Genomic DNA, 25,789 nt, shown 5'->3' with positions numbered 1-25,789 from the left:
GTTATAAGAAACCTGAATAGTGTAATCGTGTACCGTGAGTTGAACGTTCCATGTGAACACACTGTGCATAACAAGTGAACAGCAACTTGGTTGTATACGGTTGGTTTGAGTTTGATCCCAGTAAGTTCAATAGACCTCACTATTAAACTGACAATAAGTCTTCTGAGGAAAGAGCACCTGCCAAAATACAAATAAGATCATATCAAATTTCATCACATGCACCGAATACAACGGGTGTGGGATCTTATCGTGAAATGCTTACTTACAAGCCCTTAACTAATAATGCAGTTTTAACATTTACATTTACATTTAAGTCATTTAGCAGACGCTCTTATCCAGAGCGACTTACAAATTGGTGCATTCACCTTATGACATCCAGTGGAACAGCCACTTTACAATAAGAAAATAGAATTAAGAAAATACTTTCTAAATAAACTATGGTAAAAAAGTAACATAGTAAAATAACAATAATGAGGCTATAGGGGGGTACCGGTACGAGTCAATGTGCGGGGGTGCAAGTCAGTCAGGGTAATTTGTACATGTAGGGTGGGGTAAAGTGACTATGCATAGATAATAAACAGCGAGTAACAGCAGTATAAAGAGAAAGGGAGGGGGTCAATGCAAATACAGGGGGTACCGGTACCGAGTCAATGTGCGGGGGTACAGGTTAGTTGAGGTAATTTGTACATGTATGTAGGGGTAAAGTGCATGCACTCTGTGCCATGCTAAATCAAATCAAATCAAAAGATACAAGATCCCTGTGTCAGGGACCACAAAGGTTCCCCTCCAAGGACTCTCTTTGTAGCACCTGACTCATATCTCTCTCTCTCTCTCTCTCTCTCTCTCTCTCTCTCTCTAGATGTACATCCAGACAGCCACGCTAACCGTCTCCCTCAGCCTGAGCGCCTCCGTCTCCCTGGGACTACTCTATATGCCCAAGGTCTACATCATCATCTTCCATCCAGAGCAGAACGTCCCCAAGCGCAAGCGCAGCTTCAAGGCCATTGTCACTGTCGCCACCATGACCAGCAAGCTGTCCCAGCTAAACTCCGAGCGACCCAACGGAGAGGTGAAGACCGAACTCTGCGAGGGCATGGACACCAGCAGTGAGTGTAAACATTTGATCTGATCTCCTTCTTAACATATTATACCAGGAGTTCTTTGTCACTCAGGCCTGCCTTCCATTATTGGTGAACATCCCGCACCTCTCCTGTCTCTTTCTATGGAAACAAGCACTTTTCATGACACAAACAGTTCACACCCCTCTCGTTGGTGTCACCCCACAGTTTGGGAACCACTATTATACAACCACCCCCATTTTTTTAACCAATAATTGCATTTTTATGTAGCCTATGTTAGTTTCAAACACAGGCTTCGCAACAGGCTTTGGAATTTCTACATACAGTAAAATCAAGTGCAGTTCCTCAGCTATAGCAGTATCTGAGATATCGTTGTTGAAATCAGCTTGTAGAAAATGTTTTGTATTATCTCATCTATGATAGTTAAAAAGACACCTGAGAACTGATTAGGCAAAAATGTTAATCGCTCGGATTTAGACTTCAAAGGCCTTTCTGAGCCCGTCTGCAGAAGTTTCATACAGGCAAGCAAGCATCAAGTTATTTACTTGTCACGTTTGTGCTGACTGCACAGTTTGATCTCTAAAATGTGTTGCTTTTTTCCTATTTATGGACAATTTCTCCAATTAATACATGGAAAATTCAACTTCATTGTGAGTGATTAATAATCTCACATAGCCAAATTTATTAGTTTAGGTCGCCGGTAGAAAGCCATGGTAGTAGCCTCAACATTCCCATCAAGACTGTTCAGTTATGTGGTAATGCATTGAGGGAAGGAATGCAAGCGATACACTTAGTACAGAGGGAATCAAAACACTTTAGAAAACTAATATCTCCATTCTTTGTCTTTCCAGTGCCATCATCCAAAACAACGTATGTCAGCTACACCAACCATGCCATTTGAAGAGAGAAGCTCTGAATAGAGTATTACTGAGGAATTCCACATGCAGACTTGGATGTGTCAGATTCACACATGACAGGGCCTTCAAACAAGCATGAGACATTGATATTGATCAGAGTCAAAATGATGTCTGAGAGGGTGGCAGCCAAAATAAATATGTCTGCTCTTTCATGTTCACAGACAGAGCTAATGGGCCTGTTAGAAGCAGACCAAAAAATATATATGGTCAGTAAACAAACCATCCAAGAGACTTAACGAAAGAGGATGGTGAACAGAAGAGGAAAACGAAACCTAATTTAAAAGATCATTTAAAAATACATTGTTGGGATCAACCTTGTTAGTTGTTATTCTAATTGTACGTATTTTGTGGTTGTGAAGATTTCAAATTCTTGTCTCATGTCGTCTGACCTGCATTACAAGATGAGTCTGTCTGTATCGGCTAACTAAATTGTAGCCTTGAGTTGTAAAATCTGTTAATGACATGGTTTAAGCATGCACATTTTTATACAAATACTTTATTTATAATAAAGGAATGTTTTGGAAATGTTTAGCATTGTTGGATGTGTATATGAGGTCAAAAATACTGAACAATACTATAAACGCAACATGCAACAATTTCAAAGATTTTAGTTCATATAAGGAAATCAGTCAATTTAAACGCTAATCTATGGATTTCACATAACTGGAAATACAGATATGCATCTGTTGGTTACAGAGACCTTTAAAAAAAGGTAGGGGTGTGGATCAGAAACCCAGTTAGTATCTGGTGTAACCACCATTTGCCTCATACAGCGCCACACATCTCCTTTGCATAGAGCTGTTGATTGTGACCTGTGGGATGTCCCACTCTTCAATGGCTGTATGAAGTTGCAGGATAATGTTGGGAACTGGAACACGCTGTTGTCGATCCAGAGCATCCTAAACATGCTCAATGGGTGATATGTCTGGTGAGTATGCAGGCCATGGAAGAACTGGGACATTTTCAGCTTCCAGGAGTTGTGTACAGATCCTTGCGACATGGAGCCGTGCATTATCATGCTGAAACATGAGGTGATGGAGGCGGATGAATGGCACGACAATGGGCCTCAGCATCTCGCCACGTTATCTCTGTGCATTCAAATTGCCATCGATAAAATGCAATTTGGTTCATTGCATTGTGTCCGTAGCTTATGCCTACCCATGCCTTAACCCCACCGCCACCATGGGGTACTCAGCAAACCACTCGCCCATACAAAGCCATATTCGTGGTCTGCGGTTGTGACGCCGGCTGGATATACTGCCAAATTCCTTAAAACAACGTTGTAGGTGGCTTATTGTGGAGAAATTATCAATACATTCTCTGGCAACAGCTCTGGTGGACATTCCTGCAGTCGGCATGCCAATTGCACACTCCCTCAAAACTTGAGACATCTGTGGCACTGTGTTGTGTGACAAAACTGCACATTTTAGAGTGGCCTTTTATTGTCATCAGCACAAGGTGCACCTGTGTAATGATCATGCTGTTTAATCAGCTTTTTAATATGCCATACCTGTCAGGTGGGTGGATTATCTTGGCAAAGGACAAATGCTCACTAACAGGGATGTAAACCAATGTGTGCACAACATTTGAGAGGAGTAAGCTTTTTGTGCGTACGGAACATTTCTGGAATATTTTATTTCAGCTGATGAAATATGGGACCAACACTTTACATGTGTAGTTTATATTTTTAGATGAAGAAGGTATGAAGTCTCAAAGCCAAAAACGCAATGGTCTCAAAGGAAAACAAACATTGTTTCTCCTGGGACAATCTATATACAGTCGTGGCAAAATTATGTAATGAGTTACCTGTGAGCATTATGTAATTCAACTAGAAGGAACATGCAATTAATGAATTACAGTTTGCAAATATTTGTTCATTATTTTTCTGACTGCGCAACGTCACCAAGCTTTGACAAGTTGTTTTGGGTTGGGGGGGAAAGAAAGATAATCCCTACATTTACATGACGCTCTGAGTTTTTGTGTGCAAGTGCAGCAGCTTTTTCTTAGTAATGTGGCTGATATTAAGAATATGTCCGCAGGGTACACAAAGCAAAGACATGTTTAGCACTCTGCTCATTTGTGCTGTCTTGAACAGGCTAACAACATAATGCAACAATAACGATAAGAGAGGAAATCCGAAACAGAAAAGTAGAGAATGTTGCAATGCTGTAGTAAATTGCAATTGAATCGAAGGACCACTATAATGCTACAATGAGGGTTTGGGTCTTGAAGATACTTTCCAACCAAGTTACTTAATTGGACGAGTAATCATTTGAATGAATGCAATTCTGACACACCTAACAGAACATACCACGACAAAACAAAAAAACTCCCTGCACAGTACCATATCTGCTTTGCTACAGAATGAAAAAGACAGTCAAGGGAATCAATATAGCTGTTGGAACAGGCAAAGCAAGATCAATACAAGCTGCAAGTGAAAACTCCTCAACCATGTAATTATATTTCAGCATTTTCTCCTGAAGAAATGAGGGCAGGTAGAGAGTTTGAGTGATGAACCTGTGAGCATTCAATGCATATTTCCCTGGTTGATGATATCATTTCACTAGATGAAGCTGGGAGAACTTGAGAGCTTCTCTTCATATACGGATGCGAAACATAAATCCTCAGAATGTTTATCTTGCACCCACAATGCTAACTGCTCTCTCTACTTTCGTTTCATATTACTAAATTTTGATAAATGTTGATGTTTATTGACAGAGTGGTAACAGGAAATAGATTTGAATATCACATTAACTCAGTGGTGGGCCGTCAGGGCCAGCAAGGCCTTCTCTGCTGGCCTAAACATCATCATAATATAATTTTTTTTAAATATATTTTCCCACAAATATGTATTAAATTATTCCCCAGAGTAAGAGTTACACTCTTCATTTCATAGCTTTCCTCTTGGTTGCACTGCTTCCAGCCCCAGGTTGAGATTTGGAGGGCTGGTCTTTATGTTAGATCTTTTATCCAATCATATTCAGCCATCATGTGTTGCCAGGCGTCTAAAATCTGCCCCCAGGCCTTCAGAATCAACAGTGCGGGGGCTTGTAGCTTAAAGTGAATGGAAATTTAAATGTTGTGTCAACCAATCAGCTTTAGAGTTGGCTATTGTACGCCTGCTGGCTGGCTCTAGTGTTACAGCAAAGAGACACCAAAGTACGGCTGGGCACTTACAAGCAATGGTGCTTTTGATAATTTTGGGGACAACCGAGTGGATCTACAGCTCAACGAACAAGCGCGCAGGGTAACGAAGCTGCACAATGAAAAGGTATTGTACTCTTCCCCTGCAATTCTCTGAATAAAAATGTCAATTTCAAGGTGACGCAACGCCTGGTTATACTGTGTTTCTGTCTAAATGTATAGTGTCTAGAGCCATGGCATCATACTGATGGTAATAAGAGGTGGATTAATTCGGGTGGGACTGTGTAGGACTTCACTGAAGGCCCAGGCCCCAGGCCCACGGCACGCATTAACTAAACATGTCAACTTCTGTCCCACTTTCTTCCTTCAAAGAGTTTTCATAGTGGCAGCGATGGTACATCTCACACTATAAAGTATACTGGGTGTGATGGTGCTTGTCCTTGGACACACTGTTCATCAGCTCAAAGGATGCAATATTTTTTTTTATACATTTCAGATTTATTTGAGTTTTGGCCGACTAACGACAGCCAAGAAGTCCCCAGTGTCATCACGGCTTGTAAAAATAGTTTGGGCATATTGATCTTCCCCACACAGGGATACTTAAATGTGTGGCAGCAACTCCACCTATAGACTACCCAAACTCCACCTGTAGACTACCCCAACCCAATCTATAGGACTACCACAACTCCACCTATAGAGTACCCCAACTCCATCTACAGACTATCCCAACTCCACCTATAGACTACCTCAACCCCATCTATAGGACTACCACAACTCCACCTATAGAGTACCCCAACTCCACCTATAGAGTACCCCAACTCCATCTACAGACTACCCCAACTCCACCTATAGACTACTTCAACCCCATCTATAGGACTACCACAACTCCACCTATAGAGTACCCCAACTCCATCTACAGACTACCCCAACTCCACCTATAGACTACCTCAACCCCATCTATAGGACTACCACAACTCCACCTATAGAGTACCCCAACTCCACCTATAGAGTACCCCAACTCCATCTACAGACTACCCCAACTCCACCTATAGACTACCTCAACCCCATCTATAGGACTACCACAACTCCACCTATAGAGTACCCCAACTCCACCTATAGAGTACCCCAACTCCATCTACAGACTACCCCAACTCCACCTATAGACTACTTCAACCCCATCTATAGGACTACCACAACTCCATCTACAGACCACCCCAACTCCACCTATAGAGTACCCCAACTCCATCTACAGACTACCCCAACTCCACCTATAGACTACTTCAACCCCATCTATAGGACTACCACAACTCCATCTACAGACTACCCCAACTCCATCTACAGACTACCCCAACTCCATCTACAGACTACCCCAACTCCACCTATAGAGTACCACAACTCCACCTACAGACTACCCCAACTCCACCTATAGACTCCGCCTATTGGTCTTACCTGTGTTGTTCTTTTATACCAATGAAAAGAAATAATGCGTTTTGTATACAGTAGGATAAGGGGCCACTTTGCACTGCTGAATTTGGATTCATCCCCTTGTCTCTTTCTTTACCTTTAGTGAGCTCTTTGAGGGAAGAAGACTGAGGATCCTGCACCATAAGCTTAATTGGTTCTTTGACAGACATACTGGAGGTTCCCTGCTACTAAGCACTTCCTCCATGCTCCTGTATGGGTGGCGACTCAGCCAATTATCCACTGAGCGCTTACAATACTCTAATGACCCTCGGTGTGTCACTGTTGGGAGTAGGGAGATCTGAGTGAATAGAGATCAATTAGATATGCAGTGTGCTTTGTCAGTGGAAACTCTTTTAAGCCTTTCCCAAAAATGGGCATTTCCTTCCTGACATATTTAATAAATTGCATCTATTTTATAACGTAAAACCAACCTCATTTGAGTTGAGAAACCAAAAGAAGATCTTGGTAAGGTGACATCTCATGAGTCCAGTGTTGTAGGACGATCTCGTGAGTCCAGTGTTGTAGGACGATCTCGTGAGTCCAGTGTTGTAGGACGATCTCGTGAGTCCAGTGTTGTAGGACGATCTCGTGAGTCTAGTGTGGTAGGACGATCTCGTGAGTCTAGTGTGGTAGGACGATCTCGTGAGTCTAGTGTGGTAGGACGATCTCGTGAGTCCAGTGTTGTAGAACGATCTCGTGAGTCTAGTGTGGTAGAACGATCTTGTGAGTCTAGTGTTGTAGGACAATCTCGTGAGTCCAGTGTTATAGGACGATCTCGTGAGTCCAGTATTGTAGGATGATCTCGTGAGTCTAATGTTGTAGGACGATCTCGTGAGTCCAGTGTTGTAGGACGATCTCGTGAGTCTAATGTTGTAGAACGATCTTGTGAGTCCAGTGTTGTAGGACGATCTCGTGAGTCTAATGTTGTAGGACGATCTCGTGAGTCTAATGTTGTAGGACGATCTCGTGAGTCCAGTGTTGTAGGACGATCTCGTGAGTCTAGTGTTGTAGAACGATCTCGTGAGTCCAGTGTTGTAGAACGATCTCGTGAGTCCAGTGTTGTAGAACGATCTCGTGAGTCTAGTGTTGTAGGACGATCTTGTGAGTCCAGTGTTGTAGGACGATCTCGTGAGTCCAGTGTTGTAGGACGATCTCGTGAGTCCAGTGTTGTAGGACGATCTCGTGAGTCCAGTGTTGTAGGACGATCTCGTGAGTCCAGTGTTGTAGGACGATCTCGTGAGTCCAGTGTTGTAGGACGATCTCGTGAGTCCAGTGTTGTAGGACGATCTCGTGAGTCTAGTGTTGTAGAACGATCTCGTGAGTCTCGTGTCGTAGAACGATCTTGTGAGTCTAATGTTGTAGGACGATCTCGTGAGTCTAGTGTTGTAGAACGATCTCTATCAAGTTCTCTACCGTCAACTTAATTATTAAACAATATTCAAACCACAAATGGCTTTCATCCAGTAAAACCATCCCTCTCAACTGTTTATATCATTCTTATGGATCAACGTATTTCAGAATCTTATAAGACAAACTCCAGTCCATTCTATGCTGTCATTAGAAACAGCTGTGGAAGTTTATTTCTGACCTTCTGGCGATATTCTGAGTTATCGATTTATGGCGGACTCTAGCCACAGTCCTGTGGAGCACAGCTCTTTCATGTCTGAGCCCGGACGGAGAGGGGAGGTTGGGGAAGTGCCGAAGCCTCTCTTTGAATTGCCAAGGGATCAATTGGCTGAGTAGCAATCAGGCCTGATAAATCCCAGATGGCCTCTTTGCTGCACTGTGACTGATAGTGTGGTGCTTGCTTGGTTGGCCATCTTGTGTCTTACAACTAACACCAAACATCTCCCTCTCTTCCTGGTACCTCCAGGCATTTACTTTTTTATCCTGAAAATGTGAATGCAAAGAGGTATTTTGGATGGGTTTGAATTGCATTGGTGGGTTGAAATTAGACCTAAATGCGGTTAAACCTCAGGATTGTTCAAAGGCAAAATGCTATGATGCATTGGGATAATTCACAATGACATGGACTATGACTTATTGTAGCCTCTGCAGGTCTTGCACAGTCTCCTAACTGGGAAGAAATATTCAGTGTATTCACTAGTTGATGCCATAAGTCATGATAGAAGCATCAGCCACATTCACTGCAACAACGGATGATATATTCCTGAACATGTAGTCATGTAGTATTCATATTTCTTTTGAATCACATTTCAAATCGGAACCCAAAATGCTACTGAATTCAATTCACAGTCAATCAATCAATCAAATGTATTCATAAAGCCCTTTTTACATCAGCCGATGTCACATAGTGCTGTAGAGAAACCCAGTCTAAAACCCCAAACAGCAAGAAATGCAGATGTAGAAGCACGGTGGCTAGGAAAAACTCCCTGGAAAGGCAGGAACCTAGGAAGAAACCTAGAGAGGAAGCAGGCTCTGAGTGGTGGCCAGTCCTCTTCTGGCTGTGCCGGGTGGAGATGATAACAGTACATGGCCAGGATGTTCAAACTTTCATAGATGACCAGCACGGTCAAATAATAATAATCACAGTGGTTGTAGAGGGTGCAACAGGTCAGCACCACAGGAATCTGTTTTTTTAAGCAGAGAATGGAATCTCAGTTTGCATTGAAGTGTCAAATTCTTACAAGTAAGCCAAAATGAAGGATGATTTTGCTGAAATTAGAAAAAGGACACTTTTTCCTGGGAGTGACAGCTTGCTTATTTATTTTCTACCAGGGGTTGTCACTACCAGTTCACTAGCTTCTGTCACTTTTGTTGGCACATTATACTTGACATTTTCAGAGTTAAAGCCACAATCTGCCATTTCAACAGCCTGACCCTGCCACTTGTTTGGTAATCTGAAGGATGGGCCTAGGGGAAACAGCTCTCAAATTCATACAGAGCTATGGATTTCAAGGATTGACAGTGTATAATCATTTTAAACAGGTGTGTGACAAGCCCAATCGGGCAATCGGTTCTGTATTTGGGTTAAGGATGAGTGAAACAAATATGATGGGACCAACAACTCCCTCCAGCTTTCATGAAATGAGCAGGTTCTTTAATTGTCTATGAATCATAGGGTCTCAATTAGTCACTCTATGCTAAGGGTTAGGAATACTGATAAGTCATAGATGGTACAGCACTCCCTTAATCTCAATGACCATGACTGATACAGTAGCAGTTCAATTCCCCCACAGACCATGTCTACCCTAAGACTAAGGCTGTAGTAGGAATACTCAGATGTGCAGATCCATATGTCTAGCAGAGCAGACCAGGGTTGCGCTCAGGAGGGCGCAACGTTCTGTACATTGCAGGTTGGAATGTTGGGTAGCAAACTTTCACATGATATTAGAAGCATGTCTGATCTACATGATTTATTTATATCTAAACATTCTGTCATGTTGAATAACACTGAAAGCAGCCCAGTATTTTGGGTGGATCCAGGGATAAACTCATAAATGAGAGGAGAACTAACGTGTTGATCTCTCTTCTCAGCATCTACTGCATGTCTCACACACAACTTGCTGTGGCCACTGACTGCTGACCAACCACGCAGGAGAAGCCTGATTTATCACACACACACTATACTCCCTCTTTCTCTCCCTCCCTCTCTTCCTCCCGAGGTAACTATAATTATCTTGTTAATTCCCCAGCGGAATTCTGGTGAAGACAACGGTCGCTGGATGGCCTGTGCCTGTGTAACCCTCTCACCAGGCTCGAATTTGACTCTCACGATATTAAGCTAGTGAGAAGGACATCTCCAATAAGAATCCCTGCTGTAAACTCTCTAAGGTGATGACAAATAGGGTGTTAACTTCAGATGTAATAATTATATATATTTTTGTTATTGTATAAGAATATGCTTTCCCATGCATTAAATTAAATTGAAACAGTAAATGACTCCACCAAGGCAACATACATAAGGTCCAAGATGTGTATTATTACATTTTCAAAGCACCACATCAAAAGAAAAAATAAATAAAATGAAACCCCAAGAGTCGTGCACAAGCCATGTCCAAATTATTTCAAGCTTGCTTAACACGTTGGCGCGTGTTGGAGCTCAAAAAAATGAAGACACACATAAAGTCCAGAAGCACCCCACCGTTGTGGTTACTCACTACTCGTGGATATTCCCTCAGTGAAGTATGGCAGTTCCTTGCAGGTTTCCTCACAAGATCCACAGCAAGCACAGCTATCAATGCAGACAGTCCTCCTTAGCAGTAACCGATATCCCATGGGAACATGAACTCGTTAATCTTTCCCAAGCAATTCTCATTTGGTTTCACACGATGCTACCCTCAAGGCTGTCCAATACCTCCACGATGAGACAGTAGCTTCAGTCTTTACTAAGTCTTTCTTAACAAAATTATAACAACTCTCTTATAAAATCCCTTCAAAACTCAGTAGGTATGGGTTTGGTTCTATTTTTATCGTCTTCTTTTATCATTTTTCTTCACCAACGGTCATAATGTAACGTTCATCCTTTTCTCAACGTCTCTCTCCCTCTCTTTTCCCCCAGGCCTCCCGTTAACCAGGTCAACTCCCCCATTGGCCACAGCTTAACAAGCGACCTTATTGGTCAAAATGTAAAGTAAACCAACCTATTCACTTATACATTACCAATTAATTAAAACAAATAAACGAAATACTTGGTTCTAACAAGGGTATTACACCTGAATTATCCATTGTGTATCGTCCGTCATACGTTAAAAATCTAGTTTTACTGTTCATTTTTCCACCATTTGGTTATTAAAGAGTCACCATCCCCTCCCTCTTATTAATGGCAATGACAGTGTGCTTTTCCCCAAGATTACAGCATCACTTATAGCAGCCAATCGCAAATCTACTTTTTTAAATAAAACATCACTAGCCACCAAGGCCTGCTTGAGAGAAATGGTACATTGTGTACATACTTATTTTGTGAGTGACTCTTGCAATATAGGCACATATTCACAGATTTTGTGTATGTAGTTCGATGTGACATCTCCACATGGTGTGAGCTACAGTACTGTCATATACCAAATGAATGAAACAAAAAATAAGTATTTAGGTCAGCACAGCAAGAGGTTGTATGACCGTGCAATGCAGCATGTGAACCTTATCCAAAGTAATCATACACAACTGAGTGCGTTTTGCAAAGATTCATTGGAATAACTCCACTATGTAACATACCACCCATAGACTAATTTCTATCCAGGCCCACACATCACACGTCTCTGTTCTTGTCTAATAACACCACATCATGTGCGCTTGCCTGCAATCCTAAAAGAAAACCCCCTTGTCAGTGACAGATTGCAGTCACTAATCACATTGAGGAGTGGTGATTAGACACCTCCTTGTTTGAAAAAGTAACATGTAAATTCAAATATTAAACCAAGTCTTAAACCAATTAAACCAAGTCTCACAATACAATACAGATCAAATCATCCCTGGAAGTACATGTTCCTGTTGTTAAATTCTAATGAGTGCCCACTTTCCAGAGATTATTTGATTCAATGTCAGACAATGGCATTGTTTTATTGCCTAGATTAGACTACGACCTGTAGGAGACATTTCTATCTGTCGATCATGCAGAGTTTGGTGTTTATTGATTAAGATAACATTAGCCATATGGCTCTTGGGTAATTTTCATTTACAACACCAGCCATATCCTTATTAACTTAGTCTCAGAATGTTGTAAGTTCCCTCCCGAAGAGTCTTCAAAGATTCTGCATGTGGAAGAAGGTAGGCTGGGAGCAGCGTAGGGTCAGTCACAGAGCGGCGCCCCTGGAGCAGGTTTGGGGTTAAGTGCTTTGCTCAATGCCGGTTGGTTAATCATGAAAGCATTGTCTTTGTTGTAATTATTCAGACAGAGAAACGTTCTTTGGCATGAGCAAGGATAGTCCCACAATCCCACAACAACTATCCATTGGTGTGGCTGCTGGTCAGGCCATCGATGGGGGAGAAAAGATGAGTGAGTTGTTGACCTTTTGCATGTTGTACACCAAGCTTTAGATGATCCCCAGAGCACAGTGGTGTCAATAACACACCTCTTAAACTGAGCATTAAGTGGCATTAAGGAGTGAAATAAATCCCCAAATAAATGTAGCCTTCCATCGTCCAACAGTGAGAAATCCCTTTGTTTGACTGACCAGAAGGATAAACCAGAACGTGCACTCTAACGTGCACTCTAACGTGCATTCTAATGCCTAATGTTTCAGGTGGTGTCAGCCAGATACATACTCAAGACACAAATGTTTTTGTGCCTTGAGTATGTTTGTAGGCTGCCAGGCTGCCAGCAATTATCTAGGCTGCCAGATGGCCAACTTCTTAATAAGAAAGGGCGAAAAATAAACTAACCCTGTACTTTGAACTGAATCAAGTATGTCTGGATATACTGCTACTGTATTTGTGTAAATCCTTCGAAATCGGGGAAAATATTGATGTCAAACAATGCATTTTGAAATGAAAATGTTCTTCTGATAAAATAAGAGCAACAGGAAAATACACCAAGCCATCATGGAGAGACGATTACTAGGCCAACTTCTTCAATGGCTTTGACAGCATAGTTGTGTCCATGTTGTAACCCATTAGAGGCATTTGCCAATCCCAAATCAATTCCTAGCCCTCAATGCACTAAATCTAGCATAGACAAAAGAGACTGGAATATGTCTTCCGTATCCCATTAGGTACTTCAGATCGAATTTCCAGATCAGATTCTTTGTCCTCAATATGTCATGTTAAATGATGTGCATACTTATAGAGAAATGTATAGTTCTCAGTGATTAGTCATCAGGGTTCCAGTGTGGCTTACCTGGCAGAGCACAGTGCTTGCAATGCCAGGGTTGCGGATTTGATTCCCACAGGGGACTAGTACGAAAATATATGCACTCACTACTTACTGTAAGTCGCTCTGGATAAGAGGGTCTGCTTAATGACTCAAACATAAATGCATTCTCTTGTCATTTAAGATGTTCTCTTTGGACTTTCTGAATGCTGAGATAAAGTGGTGAGGTGGATTTTCTGTCTTCAGAAATCAAATCAACGGTCTTATCCTCATATGGGCGTAGGAAAGATACAGGCCTACAGCATTGAGCACTTTATCTGGTGAGCATTTATTTAGTCTATACCACTATCTTTAGTTTGACATAATTGTCGGGCGGCGTTTCTAGCCATCGCTGATCATTTTTTCATTTTCCCTTGGTTTTGTTTTGTCTTGTATCACACCTGGTTCCAATCCCATCAATTAGATGTTGTATATTTAACCCTCTGTTCCCCCTCATGTCCTTGTGGGTGATTGTTTGTTTGTAAGCTATGTGCAAGATATGTTCTGGTGTGCGACGGGTTTTGTACCCACTTGTATTCTTTTGCATATTTTGGTTTTCTGAGTTTTTGAGCACTTATTAAACTGCTCCATTTATACCAAGTTCGATCTCCTGCGCCTGACCAGCACGCCCCCCCCTTACAATAATACACGATCCTAAAGCACATTCTAGTTTTAAATTAGCCTGGAGGTTAGAGAGGTGGACCAGTAACCAGACAGTTGCTGGTTCAAATCCCAGGTCTGACAGGAAATAAGGGGGTATCTGGTATCTGAGAGATAAAAAAAATACCATCTGGTATCTTACCCTCGCCATCCTCACCACCATACTGGCTTCCACAGGGGAGCAAACCCCAGGACCTCCATACATTGTCACCTTCATTAGATGCTCTGCAGTCTGGGGCTGTTTCATGAGCGACCGAAGTGTTCATATTTGGTATAATTACTTCACAAACGAGACAGGCCCCCAACCATGAGAGAAATACTCTACCCTGCAATAACATCCTCCATTAGTTCCACTCTGTCTACTTTCCAGCTGGATTGCGATGAGGGTCTATATCTCATGATTGTGGCAGAAGAGTCCAAACTGGAACTGGTACAGCTCCCGGATTGGTTTGCTTACAAACAATATTGTGGACACCTGCATATCCCTCAACGATGTACGTGAGAGGTACCAAAAAACTACAAAGAGGTGGGCAATAGCAATATCAATATCAAAGAGTGTGTGATATAATATTTGAAATTCTTTATTCAACGGTTCCTAACATTTTCTTAGTGTCCGGTGCTTTGTCCAATTTCAGCACTGTGGTGCTGTCCTCAAATGCTGCCTAGTCTCTACAGGGTTCAAACCATTTCAGAACAGTGGCGCTGTCCACCAATGCATAGTCAGTTTACTAAAGGGACTTTAATTCCCTCAACTACTCAGCCAAACCTGCTTTTCAACATTTGAAATAATACGTTAACTTAAATTATCCCATTGCAGAAGCATTATGAATAACATTTACCCCTATGTTTCATCCCTATCCATCAACTTTTTGTATTTCCTGCATAGTCATCAGAAGATTATTTGCTTAGGGGGGCCTCTGCATCAGACAGACAAAGCAGTGTGTTGCTACTGGTTGGACGGTTAAAGACAGGGACAAACCTGGGAGCAGCGGGCTGCACGTGTCTGTTATTAAAACAAGCAAGGCGCAGTCACCACAACAAACACTCCCATCTGTTGTTTGCAGTCCTGTAAAGGACTTTAGTAAAAAATCTTTGAATTACTACTTAAGTCTGTACTTTACGATTTATATTTTTGGCAACATTTACTTTTACTACATTCCTAAAGAAAATTATGTACTTTTTACTCCATACATTTTTGCTTACACCCAAAAGTACTCTTTACATTTTGAATGGTTAGCAGGACAGGAAAATGGTCCAATTACCACACTTATCAAGAGAACATCCCTGGTCATCCTTACTGCCTCTGATTTGGCGGACTCGCTAAACACAAACGCTTTGTTGTAAATTATTATCTAAAGTGTTGGGAGTGTGCTGCTGGCTATCCGTAAATGGGAGGGAAAAAAAGACAATCGTGCTGTCTCGTTTGCTTAATATAAGGAATTTGAAATGAATCATAAATGTACTTTTGATACTTTAGCAGTGGTGGAAAGAGTACTGTAAAATCCATTCAAATAGAAGTACTGTTCCTTTAATGAAATTGGAATCAAGTAGAAGTAAAAGTACTGGTGTAAAAAACTACTCAAGTAAAAGTAAAAAGTACTACATTTAAAAAGTACTCAGAGTAAAGATTACTAAGTTACTTCTAAAATAATTTGCTATTTCAATTTTGATGGTTATTTGTATTCTCCTTTTACAAGAATGTGAAAAGGGTGTGGCAAATGTTCCATAACCAACAAGATAAGATCCAGCACAGCTGATTTAATATAAAATCTTCAACTTCCCATACACAAATGTTCAACAGAATGTTCAAAAGGCAAATTTTTTTTGTGGAACCACCTATCGAACACGTAACTCACTTCACTTCTCTGAATTTGCCATTCAGTTTCAGTATGAGATGATTTTCTAAGTTAATATCACGGATCCCTCCTGAACGTTCATCATGCACACCTGTCCCCTATTCCCACTGATTAGTATTTGTATAGATGTGCCCTTTGATTTCCATGGTCTTGTTGATTATTGTTCCCATGTCAGTTGGTGGTGTGAGTACCTATGCGTTGGTGCAGCTGTTATGCTGTGTGCTATATATATATATATATATATATATTGTGTGTTACGGGTATCGTCCCGTGTCGGTCAACGAGGTTTACCCTCGCTCTTTTGTTTCGGTACAGCCCAGTGTTGTGTACGTGTTTGTTTTGGGTGTATTAAAAACCCCTATTGTGTATTCCTGCACCGGTCTCCAAAATCCTTTATACCAGCGTGACAGTTAATTTAGTCTATCCTGGCTCGCTTGCAGTGAAGAGTAGTCCAGCACAGCTAAAAATATGCTCACAGGCGGCAGAAGCAGGCAGGCCTGTGTTGAGTTTGAGTGACAACTTCTATATGTGGCGGCAGGCAGCCTAGTAGTTAGAGCATTGGACTTGTAACCAAAAGGTTGCATGATCAAATCCCCGAGCTGATAAGGAAAAACCCTGTCGTTCTGCCCCTGAATAAGGCAGTTAACCCACTGTTCCAAAGCCGTCATTGAAAATAATAATTTGTTCTTAACTGACTTGCCTAGTTATATAAAGGGACGGGAAAAAATGAAGTAAACCCATTTTGTCTGATGGACTAGCAAGATATCCATCCAGCTCCCATGTATCTTCTGACCATTTCCCCTGTGCCTTCTAATCCTCTTCATCAGATGAATGCTGCCTTAGATGCTCAGTCTCGTCCTGTGTGATTGTTTCACGATAATTCTTCAGGGACGCCATACCTGTACATTGGAAACAAAACAACATTCACATATTCAGTGTTTCAGCAAAACTCTGTATGTGGCTGGCAACACAATCATATTATTGGTATTGCAGTGGCTCTAACAAAGACTTCAACACTTGTTATTCTCATATACTGAGATTGATTCGAATTGCTCAAATACATTTCAGACTTAACAAATTCTCTAATGAGGTGAGTCCATGTCTGGCTGTACCAAGACATAGTTATATGCAAAGGTCCAGCACCTGTAATGCAACTTAAATAATGAAAAAAAGAAAAACATAACAAAAAACAATTAAAGAAAAGACTCAAAGACCAAAAGATATCATCATATGAACAATGAGGTTCAAACCTTTTGGAGTAAAGAAATCATACCGGCTGTGATGACATCAGCTTTGTCAGTCCAAGACGTACAGCAGCAATAAGCTGTGGCTCCTCCATCATTTCTCCAAAGCACTTTTGGAGACCGTTCTGAATTACTCTGATAAGTTGTAGGCACATTTGGAAAGATGCTTCCAGCCTTTGAAGTTTTGTTTTTAGTAAGAGGATCACTAGCAGCAGCCACCACATATGAGTGTTGGTCTCCGACTGTAGAATGTTCAAAGCGGAGACCAAAGGCTTCCTCACTTTGCAGTACTCATTCAAGAAGGACATTTCTTCCGGGCTCAGCCTGAAAGACAAGGTAAGGTAAATGTAATATCTCTTAGAATTGTAACATTTCATGGACAATAAATAGTACTGTAATAGGAAAACATTACATTGATTCAAATAATTGCTACTCACATTTTCACTTCTAATTCTTCACATTTCTTATGGCATCCTCCCCCTTCTCTTGTATGATACGTGTGATCCTCTCCACAGCCAGGTAAGTTGAGTTCCAACGTGTTTGATTTGGATGGATCAACTGCAGTTTGCACTCATTCTCTACAAATTCAGCAGCTAAGGTTGACCGCCCCGTTTTATTCCACATGGCATTTGGCAAAAGACCACCTGCACAACCTTTTGTAGCCATCACTATTTGTTTCTGCCAACGAAGAATCTGTTGCAATGAGGTTCAGCAGGTGACATGCAAATCAAATGTATTTTCTAGCCCTTCGTACATCAGCTGATATCTCAAAGTGCTGTACAGAAACCCAGCCTAAAACCCCAAACAGCCAGCAATGAAGGTGTAGAAGCACGGTGGCTAGGAAAAACTCCCTAGAAAGGCCAAAACCTAGGAAGAACCCTAGAGAGGAATCAGTCTATGAGGGGTGGCCAGTCCTCTTCTGGCTGTGCCGGGTGGAGATTATAACAGAACATGGCCAAGATGTTCAAAATGTTCATAAATGACCAGCATGGTCAAATAATAATAATCACAGTAGTTGTCGAGGGTGCATAGCCGCAGGCAGAACAGTTGAAACTGGAGCAGCAGCACGGCCAGGTGGACTGAGGACAGCAAGGAGTCATCATGCCAGGTAGTCCTGAGAGGCATGGTCCTAGGGCTCAGGTCCTCCTCCGAGAGAGAGAAGGAAAGAGAGAAAGAGAATTAGAGAGTGCATACTTAAATTCACACAGGACACTGGATAAGACAGGACAAGTACTCCAGATATAACAAACTAACCCTAGCCCCCCGACACAAACTACTGCAGCATAAATACTGGCTGTCCACCTGGCTACCCATACCCCGGTCAACAGCCCTGCACCCCCCACAGCAACTTGCCCAAACCTCCCCCATTTCTCCTTTACCCAAATACAGATAGTTGATGTTCTGAAAGAGAAAATCTGGACCCCTACAAATCAGCCGGGCTAGACAATCTGGACCCTATCTTTCTAAAAAAATTCCGCTGCAATTGTTGCAAACCTTATTACTAGCCTGTTCAACCTCTCTTATCGTCTGAGATCCCCAAAGATTGGAAAGCTGTCGCGGTCATCCCCCTCTTCAAAGGGGGAGACATTCTAGATTCAAACTGTGACAGACTGTACACTATCCTTCCAGACTCACATTAAGAATCCACAATTACACAATTAAATCTAGAATTAGCTTCCTATTTCACAACAAAGCATCCTTCACTCATGCTGCCAAACATACCCTCGTAAAACTGACCATCCTACCGATCCTTGACTTCGGTGATGTAATTTATAAAATAGTTTCCCACAGTCTACTCAGCAAATTGGATGCAGTCTATCACATTGCCATCCGTTTTGTCACCAAAGCCCCATATACTACCCACCACTGCGACCTGTATGCTCTTGTTGGCTGGCCCTCGCTTCATATTCATCGCCAAACCCACTGGCTCCAGGTCATCTGTAAGTCTTTGCTACGTGAAGCCCCACCTTATCACAGCTCACTGGTCACCATAGCATCACCCACCCATAGCACGCCCCCAGCAGGTATATCTCACTGGTCACCACCAAAGCCAATTCCTCCTTTGGCCTCCTTTCCTTCCAGTTCTCTGCTGCCAATGACTGGAACAAATGTCAAAAATCACTGAAGCTGGAAACTCATATCTCCCTCACTAACTTTAAGCATCAGCTGTCAGAGCAGCTCACAGATCATTGCACCTGTACATAGCTGTAACGGCAGATCTCCTCTTCTTCTGAAGAAGAGTAAGGATCGGACCAAGATGCAGTGTTCATGATGATTTATTAAAAATGAACTGAACACTGAAATACAAAACAATAAACGATGTGAGGAAACCGAAACCCGAAACAGTACCGTGTGGCGACAAACACTCACACGGAAACAAACACCCACAACTCAAAAGTGAAACCCAGGCTACCTAAGTATGATTCTCAATCAGAGACAACTAACGACACCTGCCTCTGATCGAGAACCATACTAGGCCGAAACAGAAACCAAACATAGAAAAACAAACATAGAAGGCCCACCCCAACTCACACCCTGACCATACTAAATAAAGACAAAACAAAGGAAATAAAGGTTGTTAACGTGACAATAGCCCATCTGTAAATAGCCCATCCAACTACCTCATCCCCATATTGTTTTTTTGTTGTTTTTTTGCACCTCAGTATCTCTACTTGAACATTCATCTTCTGCACATTTATCACTCCAGTGGTTAATTGCTAAATTGTAATTACTTCGCCACTACGGCCTATTTATTGCCTTACCTCCCTAATCTTACCTCATTTGCACACACTGTATATAGATTTTTTTTAAATATTGTGTAGACTGTACAACTGTAAGTTAGTTTATTCCATGTGTAACTCTATGTTGTTGTTTGTGTCACACTGCTTTGCTTTATCTTGGCCAGGTCACAGTTGTAAATGAGAACTTGTTCTCAACTGGCCTACCAGGTTAAATAAAGGATAAATAAAATAAAAACATTATGGGGATGGCCAGCTACTAGCCACCATAATGTCAATGCGGTAGTATCCTGCACTACAGCTTGTAGTTCCTTCAGCTGTGTAAAGATGTTGATCAGGGTTAGCTTCTAACTAGCTAGCAACAGAATTAGCTAGCTAACGTTAGCATTATGCAACAGATTGAATGCACCTGGCTAGTAGCAACAATGTGTTAGCTACATTACATAGCCTACACAACAAACACCATTCCTGGCGACAAAATATATTTCTAACTTTACTTTTCGTACCATTAACTTACATGTTTTCTCAAGTCTGACAGAGTTTTTGTAGGCAGCCACCTCCACCATCTTTGGTAAGCAGAGTTTACATTTCATAATTACACTGTCTCCTCTTCTCTGCTTGAAGCTGAAGTATTCTTTTAGATGTGGCCAGGGACTTCCTTCCTCATGGTCTTCAGAAGATCCGGCCACTGTCTGTGTGTGTCTGTATTGTCTCCTGAACCTGCTCAATCTCGTTAGGCTCCATTTATTTTTCAAGTTGATTAGGAAACTTTTTTTTCATGGCATGTAGATACATTTTTTTACTGTTACAAAATCCTGCTACCGATCATCATTTGTTTACATACACAGCTGTATTTGGGCGTTTTGGCGCGATGCGTGAAATTGAATTGTATTGGTCCATCTGGTCATGTAACTTGTCACTGACACACAAGTGCACAATTTTTATGTGCTTGCCATGATGTTTATAATTTTTCTAGAATCTAGATTGTACTCTGTAACGTATGGTTTTGAAAATGTACTTAAGTACTTTACTTCATTCAAAAAGTACTTAAGTAAAAGTACAGCCTTGAAAAATACAAAAAGAAAGTACAAGTACACAGAAAAGCTACTCAATTACAGGAATGTGAGTAGTTGTAATTCGTTACTTTACACCCCTTTATTTAAGTATATTTAAGACCAAATACTTTTAGACTTTTACTCAAGTAGTATTTTACTGGGTGACTTTTACTTTTACTCAAGTATGACAATTGGGTACTTTTTCCACAACTGGAACTGACAGAAGACCCCATGGTGGTGGCCATGTGCTGACTGACCAGCAGGAGTGGTGTACATGATGAGTGCCAGGAATGACATACGGCTGTCCGAAATAAAGCAGGCCATTGAGGAGAACCATAACACTTGTCATCCAGCAGCCTACCAACAATTGCCCCTCCTTTTGAAGAGGCACAAGGTATCTATGAAATACCTTTACCTAGTGCCTTTTGAGAGAAACAACGACGGGCCGAGTATGTTCAGGTACAGCACTATATACTGCATTGCCTTTACTATTAATGCACATGCTACTTCACAATATCATATTGGAACTATACAGTAAAAATAACTAACCAAATATATTTTAAGAGGGTGATAGTGCTTGACACTGCTGTGAACCATCACAAGTGTATCTTTGTTAATGAAGCTTCAACCTTGATAAAACTCAGTGGCGTAGGCAGAAACAAGTTCCAGGATATCGTGGGGGAAACATCTCCATGTTCGCAGCTTCTCTGAAGATGGTGTGGTAGGACGTAGGCCATTACTTGGAAGCTGCAGCGCTGCACACCTTATTGTTCAATGAAATTGAGCAGGCTAGTAAAGGTGAAGAGGTTACCTACGCAATATATACAAAAGTATGTGGACACCCCTCCAAATATTTCAGCCACAACCATTGCTGACAGGTGCATAAAATCGAGCACACAGCAATGCAATCTCTACAGACAAACATTGGCAGTAGAATGGCCCGTACTGAAGAGCTCAGTGACTTTCAACATAGCACCGTCATAGGATGCCACCTTTTCAACAGGTCAGTTCGCCCTGCTAGATCTGCCCCGGTCAACTGTAAAGTGGAAACATCTAGGCGCACCAACTACTCAGCCCCGAAGTGGTGGGCCACATAAGCTCACAGAACGGGACTGCTGAATTATGAAGAGCGCAGTGCGCAAAAATCATCTGTCCTCGGTTGCAACACTCACTACCAAGTTCCAAACTGCCTCTGGATCAACGTCAGCACAATAACTGTTCAGAGCTTCATGAAATGGGTTTCCGTGGCCGAGCAGCCGCACGCAAGCCTAAGTTCGCCGACATTGGACTCTGGAGAAGTAGAAACACGTTTAATGGAGTGATGAATCCCACTTCACCATCTGGAAGTCCAACGGACTAATCTGGGTTTGGCGGATGCCAGGAGAACGCTACCTAATCGAATGCGTAGTGCCAGCTGTAAAGTTTGGTCGAGGCTGTTTTTCATGGTTCGGGCTAGACCCCTTAGTTCCATTGACGGGAAATCTTAACGCTACAGCATACACTGACATTCTAGATGATTCTGTGCTTTCAACTTTGTGGCAACGGTTTGGGGAAGGCCCTTTTCTGTTTCAGCATGACAATGCCCCCATGCACAAAGTGACGTCGATACAGATAGAGATTGTCAAGATCGGTGTGGAAGAACTTGACAGAGACCTGACCTCAATCCCATCGAACACCTTTGGCATGAATTGGAACGTCAACTGCGAGCCAGGCCTAATCGTCCAACATCAGTGCCCGACCTCACTAATGCTCTTGTGGCTGAATGGAAGCAAGTCCCCTCAACATGTTCCATCATGTAGTGGAAAGCCTTCCCAGAAGAGTGAAGGCTGTTATAGAAGCAAAGGGGGGGTCCAACTTCATATTAATGCTTATGATTTTGGAATGAGATGTTCGACGAGCAGGTGTCCACATACTTTTGGTCATGTAATGTATGTCAATGTGTTGGAAAATGTTATGTTCCACTATGCAGTGTTGATTCAGGCATGGTTACGGACCCATCACCGATTCGTGACCCTATACCTGCCCCTAGACTCTTTACTTAACTCTATTATGTATTTTTTTTCAGGATGGAGGTGGAAGGTGTACCATCATCATCCCAATGATCGTACCACCCTCCTGGCCATGGATGAGGCATGTGACGACATCAATGCAGACCAATGTCAAGCTTGGATTCGCCATTCCTAAAGGTTTTTCCAGCGGTGCATGAACAATGAGGACATCCACTGATGTGGTGACAATTTATGGCCAAATGCTCGAGGCTTGATGCAAATTAATGCGTGCTAAACTTTACGTTTTATTTCTATTCATTTCATTTAGTTTCTTACATTTGATGTAACAGTACACCTAAGATGCAATATTTTATCATAAATGATTGTAGAGGATGCCTTCATTGATCACACCATTGATTACACATTGGATAGATATTATGGAATTATAGATTTTCATTACATTTTATTGGGTAATGTAAGCGTATTGCCTAATGTGAAAACTGTGTAATCTACTGTAATTTACAGTACTGTAGCATATCACTTTCAGCTCTTCTAGGGGTGATTTGAAACACGCATCTTGCATTGTTTGCTATTGGATTAACTATTGGTTAAAACAACTAAATTGAAAATATATCATTATGTAGTGATTATATTATAAAATTATATTTTGAATTAATGGTTGTGTGGTGAGACTTGACTACAATTCAAATGAATGCACAATGACAGGTTTTGAATAAAAGACTAGCTGCATCACAAGTGTCACCAGTTTGAAGTTTTGAACTAAGAGTTGTTCAAATGTACCACATACTTGTGAAAATAGTACCAATGAGATAAAAAAAAATTGTACTATCCTTGGGGGGGACCAGAAGTCCTCACAAGGACAGTAAAACATGGACAATTTCAGATAAGTGGGTACATTTCGCTAGTCCCCACAAGGAAAACTGCTAGGATTTTGAATGGGAATCTATTGTTTGGTCCCCACAAGGATAGTAAAGTGTGTGTGTGTGTGTGTGTGCCCATGAGAGAGGGAAAGGTACTCAATGATATATTTGAATTTGTTTAACACTTTTTGGGGGGTTATTACATGATTCCATGTGTGTTATTTCATAGTTTTAATGTCTTCAATATTATTCTACAATGTAGAAAATAGTACAAATAAAGAAAAACCCTCGAATGAGTAGGTGTGTCCAAACTTTTGACTGGTACTGTACCTTACGCAGAGTCACGGATGACAGGACTGCTCTATGATCACACCCCAATGGGCTGCTAATTGCAGCTATTGAGAGCCCCGGAATTGTGTCTCGGGGGTTAAATGCTTGCATATTGTTGCAACCCTACTGGAATAATTGCCAGCTGCTGATTGACTCACGAGAATAATAGCCCAAGGCAACCCAATCACTCAGGCTCATATTATTTATGAAAGTGGCACTTGAATGTCAATAGCAATAAATGGTACAGTCATGAAAGGGAATTCACAGATACAAGATGAATGCAATAGTCATGGGCCTCTTCTCCGACACAGAATTAAACTAACAGAACATTATTATATCAATAGAACGTTACTTTTTCTGTATAACGCACTTAATTCTGACATTGTTGTGGTAACCTGGAGTGAAAAGTCAAAAGTGCTGAGTCAAATGTACCATGGCAATGACTTTACTATGCCGCTGCTACAGTGGACAACTGATTATGAGGTCATTTTGGTGGGGCTCTTTTGAAAGTTTCCGGCCACAGGACCAAATACTGAAAATGTTTCATTTACATTACGTTAGTCCTCTACCACATAACCATAGGCTATAATGGCAGTTATGAAGTAAACAAACACCGGATTCCCATGAGACCACTGGCAATTCCCCAGGATTGCAAAGAACAACCCCTGCACCTCCCTAGAAACAATGATGCATGAATAGCATCAGTAATGATATCAAATGAGTAATACACTATCCTAGCAGCGGCTACATTTAATCTGTAGTCATGGTTATGCATGATTTACTGTAAAGGCATTGAGTCTGTTATTTTACATGATACGGGGATGCTGGGAAGCAAGATGAGTGAGAGAATCTCCATACACGCAAAGCTAAGGAATGTGAATACATGCATACATTGAGCATCAAGTGGTGAACATTCCCTTAATTAGATTAAGTTTTATTTTGAATTCCCAATGAAGGCATGCTGCTGAGGTAATTGTATTCAACAGAAATGTCTGTTCAAAAAATAGTTGTTGAATATACCCAGACATCAGATGTATATAGAATCAAAACTAGATTATGACCATTATGGTCATTACAAAATTGTATTTATTTTCAAATTAAGATTGAATCAACGTTGACTGGCTGTGTACTTCAGACTTCATATTGTCCTACAGTCAAGCTCTTCTTCAAATGTTACCCTTGTTGTTAACCAAACACTATAGAGAACAAATAATAATGGGAAGAGACCATCATACATACAGTATTTCAGTACAATTTTATCAAATTAAATGTTCCTGGCGAAATAATTTCTTACAATAATGCTGGGACAGCTGGTTTACTGATAGGTAAGTACAAGGTAGTCAGAAATAGCTAAACTTGCTATGATTCACAAACATAAATGGGTGCTTAATAGCCTACTGTTGCTGTGGAAACATGTTTTCTGAACCTGTGCGAGTAGCCTACTGTAACTACTTCCTGTCTGGCTGCCCCTCGTCACACAAGAAGCCTGGAACAGTTGGGAGTGAAAAAATAGGAAAGAAAGCAGGGAGCAAAAGAGTGATTAGATTGTATAGACTGTATATTGGTACAGTACTCTGACCTGAGAGACAGAAAAACCTCAAATCAATTATTGACGGTGAGGTGCA

General features: G+C 41.4%; 1 protein-coding gene and 2 long non-coding RNA genes across 4 annotated transcripts in view; 2 read left to right on the top strand and 1 right to left on the bottom strand.

The window, feature by feature from the left end:
- The window catches only part of grm8b (glutamate receptor, metabotropic 8b), a 217,022-nt gene extending 214,528 nt beyond the window's left edge, over positions 1-2,494 (top strand). The window contains exons 10-11 of the mRNA XM_035737804.2: positions 860-1,106; positions 1,931-2,494. Coding sequence (XP_035593697.1) covers positions 860-1,106; positions 1,931-1,980 — 297 coding nt within the window. The 3' untranslated portion in view covers positions 1,981-2,494. The remainder of the gene's footprint in view (positions 1-859; positions 1,107-1,930) is intronic.
- Positions 2,495-14,404: 11,910 nt separating this feature from the next.
- On the bottom strand, positions 14,405-20,766 carry LOC118358752 (uncharacterized). The gene is made up of 3 exons (XR_004820535.2): positions 17,610-20,766; positions 17,202-17,496; positions 14,405-16,827 (listed from the first exon to the last, which is right to left on the bottom strand). It is a non-coding gene; the product is annotated as an uncharacterized LOC118358752 (long non-coding RNA).
- LOC118358750 (uncharacterized) lies at positions 20,378-23,977 on the top strand. Of its 2 annotated transcripts, none has more exons than XR_004820533.2 (3): positions 20,378-20,481; positions 21,189-21,359; positions 23,031-23,977. It is a non-coding gene; the product is annotated as an uncharacterized LOC118358750 (long non-coding RNA). The 2 variants fall into 2 exon arrangements; XR_004820534.2 differs by having other exon boundaries at positions 21,189-21,424.
- The last annotated feature ends 1,812 nt before the right edge of the window (positions 23,978-25,789 follow it).

This window comes from Oncorhynchus keta, chromosome 26 (assembly GCF_023373465.1).
Source record: "Oncorhynchus keta strain PuntledgeMale-10-30-2019 chromosome 26, Oket_V2, whole genome shotgun sequence".
NCBI lineage: Eukaryota > Metazoa > Chordata > Actinopteri > Salmoniformes > Salmonidae > Oncorhynchus > Oncorhynchus keta.
This window is presented reverse-complemented; position numbering and strand designations above follow the sequence as displayed.